General features: G+C 46.4%; 1 protein-coding gene across 1 annotated transcript; it reads left to right on the top strand.

Moving 5' to 3' along the window:
* Nucleotides 1-548: 548 nt before the first annotated feature.
* npbwr2b (neuropeptides B/W receptor 2b) lies at nt 549-1574 on the top strand (the record flags this gene model as incomplete). The annotated part of the gene is made up of 1 exon (XM_084332796.1): nt 549-1574. The coding sequence occupies one exon, from the start codon at nt 549-551 to the stop codon at nt 1572-1574; it is 1026 nt and encodes a 341-aa protein (XP_084188922.1).
* Nucleotides 1575-3213: the final 1639 nt, after the last annotated feature.

The following is a 3213-nucleotide window of genomic DNA, read 5'->3' as shown; positions in this document are numbered from 1 at the left end:
GTCTTATGGCAAAAGCAGATGGTGAGAAATTAGGAGATAAACGACAACTTTTTTTTAATGCTTATATAACTTTTTTTCACTTGTGATCTCGGACAGCTTGTTCGTTTTAAGAAGATGAAGACGTACCATCTCCTTAAATTAATACCAGGAGATGAAAGATGATGATGGTTTGCGGCTCGTTTTGAGGATTGTAGACCACGAAGACAAACCCACAACACTAGAATCCTGAGGAATAACACTATTCTGTGATCAGCTCTCTTCTGTGTGTGATTGGAAATAGACTATACTCCCCCCTCTCTCCATCTCTCTCTCTCTCTTTCTTTCTGTCTCACTCGTTCACCCACTATCGCTGTCTCCATCTCTCTCTCTCTCTCTCTCTTTCTTTCTGTCTCACTCGTTCACCCACTATCGCTGTCTCCATCTCTCTCTCTTTCTCTCGCTGTCTCACTCTTTCTACCCCTCTCTCTGTCTCCCTCTCTTTCTCTATTTTTTCTGTCTTCCTCTCCCCCTCCCTTCCCCCCCCCCCCCCCTCTCTTTCATCTCCAGCCATGGAGAACGTCTCCACCCCCGTTTTCTTGCCACCAATATGCAACGACTCGGTGGACTTCTACACCCTCACGTCGGGGAACCGCACCGACATGAACTGCACCCCGCCCCCCGAATTCTACTTTTACGCCGACCTGTATGTCGTCCTGCCGGTCATTTACTCTGTGATATGTGCCGTGGGACTCACAGGGAACACGGCTGTGATCTATGTCATCCTCAAAGCGCCCAAAATGAAAACTGTCACCAACATGTTCATCCTGAACCTGGCCATAGCCGACGATCTGTTCACGCTGGTGCTGCCTATCAACATAGCAGAGCACCTGCTCCACTACTGGCCCTTCGGGGAGGTGCTGTGTAAAATAATCCTCAGCATAGATCATTACAACATATTCTCCAGTATTTCTTTCCTAACGGTGATGACCATTGACCGCTATCTGGTGGTTTTGGCGACGGTGCGCTCCAAGCGCATGCCCTACCGCACCTACCGAGCGGCCAAAATTGTGTCTCTGTGCGTCTGGGCGCTCGTCATCCTCATCGTGATGCCCTTCACGGTGTTCGCCGGTGTCTACGTGGAACCCGACGGCACAGAGAGGAAGAGCTGCGTCCTGAGCTTCCCCAGCCCAGAAAGCCACTGGTTCAAAGCGAGCCGGATCTACACTCTCATCCTGGGCTTCGCCATCCCCGTCTCCACCATCTGCATCCTCTACACCATGATGCTGTACAAACTGAGGAACATGCGGCTGAACAGCAACGCCAAGGCGCTGGACAAAGCCAAGAAGAAGGTGACCATCATGGTTTTTATTGTGCTGGCGGTCTGTCTGTTCTGCTGGACTCCGTTCCACCTGAGCACTATCGTGGCGCTGACCACCGACCTGAGGACCACACCACTTCTGATCGGCATCTCCTACTTCATCACCAGCCTCAGCTATGCCAACTCCTGTCTCAACCCGTTCCTCTACGCCTTTCTGGACGACAGCTTCAGGAAAGCCTTCAAGAAGATGCTGGAATGTAGACCAGCCTTAATGTAATTTGAATTGTAAGGTCATGTATTACGTGACTAATTGGTTGATTGATTGATTGATTGAAAACTTTATTAACAGATTGCAGAATGGGTACAATACAGTACAGCTCAATACACACAATTGTTAAGGGGATGCAGACCAGAGAAAGACTTTCGTCTTGTTTACATCAGGGTCCCCCATTTTCAATTCATCAGGACATATGACATACAGATAGACAGTACTGCTACATCTATACATTTATGACATACCAGATTTACAAATATAGTACTGTTTGTGATACAAAAAGAGTCCAGAAAAGAGTATATACATTTGACGTAAAAACTGTACATTGGGGAGGTGGGGTGGGTGGGGGGGCTGTTGGGCAGGATGGGTGGGGGGGGGGGAACACTGTACAACTGTACAAGCAAAACTGTACATTGGAATATTGACAACCATACTTGGTCATTTACTGTACATTGGAGGGGGTTGGGTTAGGACATTTACACGGGCCAGTTTCGAATTGCAGTCTCCCGTAGGTGTCCCTTGAGAGTGGTTTTGAAAGTGGGTAGTGATTCACATTCCTTTACAGTATTGGGTAGGGCGTTCCACATTGATGTGGCATAATTGCTAAACGTGTTTAGTCCCTTGTTTGAGCCGAATCTGGGTTTAACATGATTTGTGGAGCTCCCTCTGGTGTTGTGATCGTGGTATTCACTGACCTTTGGGAAGTATTTTGACATGTACATGGGTACCTTGGTCGTGTAGTGTATCTTGTAGACCAGGCCCATTGCAAGTTGCTGTACTCTGCCGTCTACTCTAAGCCATCCTAGGTTGTCAAAGTGGGCAGGGGTGAGGTGGGTTCTAGGAGTAAGGTCAAGCCAGTTTGACCAGTTAGTTTTGAGATGTTTGTAATTTAGTTTTTAGCGCCTTTGAGGTGCTTTGGTACCATGAGGTGCAAGCATAGTCGTAGTACCCTTGTATGAGTGCTCCTGCCAGAGTCTTCAGGGTGTTCTTGTTTACCAGAGAGGAGATCCGGTACAAGAATCGAGTTCGTTGGGTGACTTTTTTTATTACATTGGATGCCATTTTGTCACAGGAAAGATTAGCCTCTAGGATGGAGCCCAGGTAGGTAATTTCATCTTTCCTTGTGACAATATTGTCACCCACTGTAACTGAGAAGCCGTCGGTCTTGCTGAGTTTGTTATTTGAACCGAAGAGAATGGACTCTATTTTGCCCATGTGTAATGATAGTTTGTTATCAGCAAGCCATATGCTGATTTTGCCTAGTTCCGAGCTGGATGTATTTCAACTTCAGACTCAAGACTAATCTACTGTAATTATCTATGTGAAACAGATCTGACCATTTTGGCAGCTGGGGTGATTTCAAAGTGGATATAATTATGACTATACAGAACAAAAGTGCATTTTGTGTAAAATGCCTGATCCTTAATGCCTCATAATATCACCTGTACAACGTGGCCTTGGAAAAACAAAACGATAAACAACATATTTAAATTGTACATGTTGAGAAGGCATTGAAAAGCTCAGATCTTTTTCTCACAAGGTGATAAATCCAGTCTCAACAGGGGAGGAGTGTAAAATGAAGATGTCGAGGTGACACCCCGACCACTGCATGGGCTCCATTCTATCCCATAGGAGAGAAGAC

The sequence above is a fragment of the Notolepis coatsorum genome (genome assembly GCF_963971535.1).
Source record: "Notolepis coatsorum genome assembly, chromosome: 17".
Lineage (NCBI taxonomy): Eukaryota > Metazoa > Chordata > Actinopteri > Aulopiformes > Paralepididae > Notolepis > Notolepis coatsorum.
Note: the sequence above shows the minus strand (reverse complement) of the source record. Positions and strands in the feature narration are given on the sequence as shown.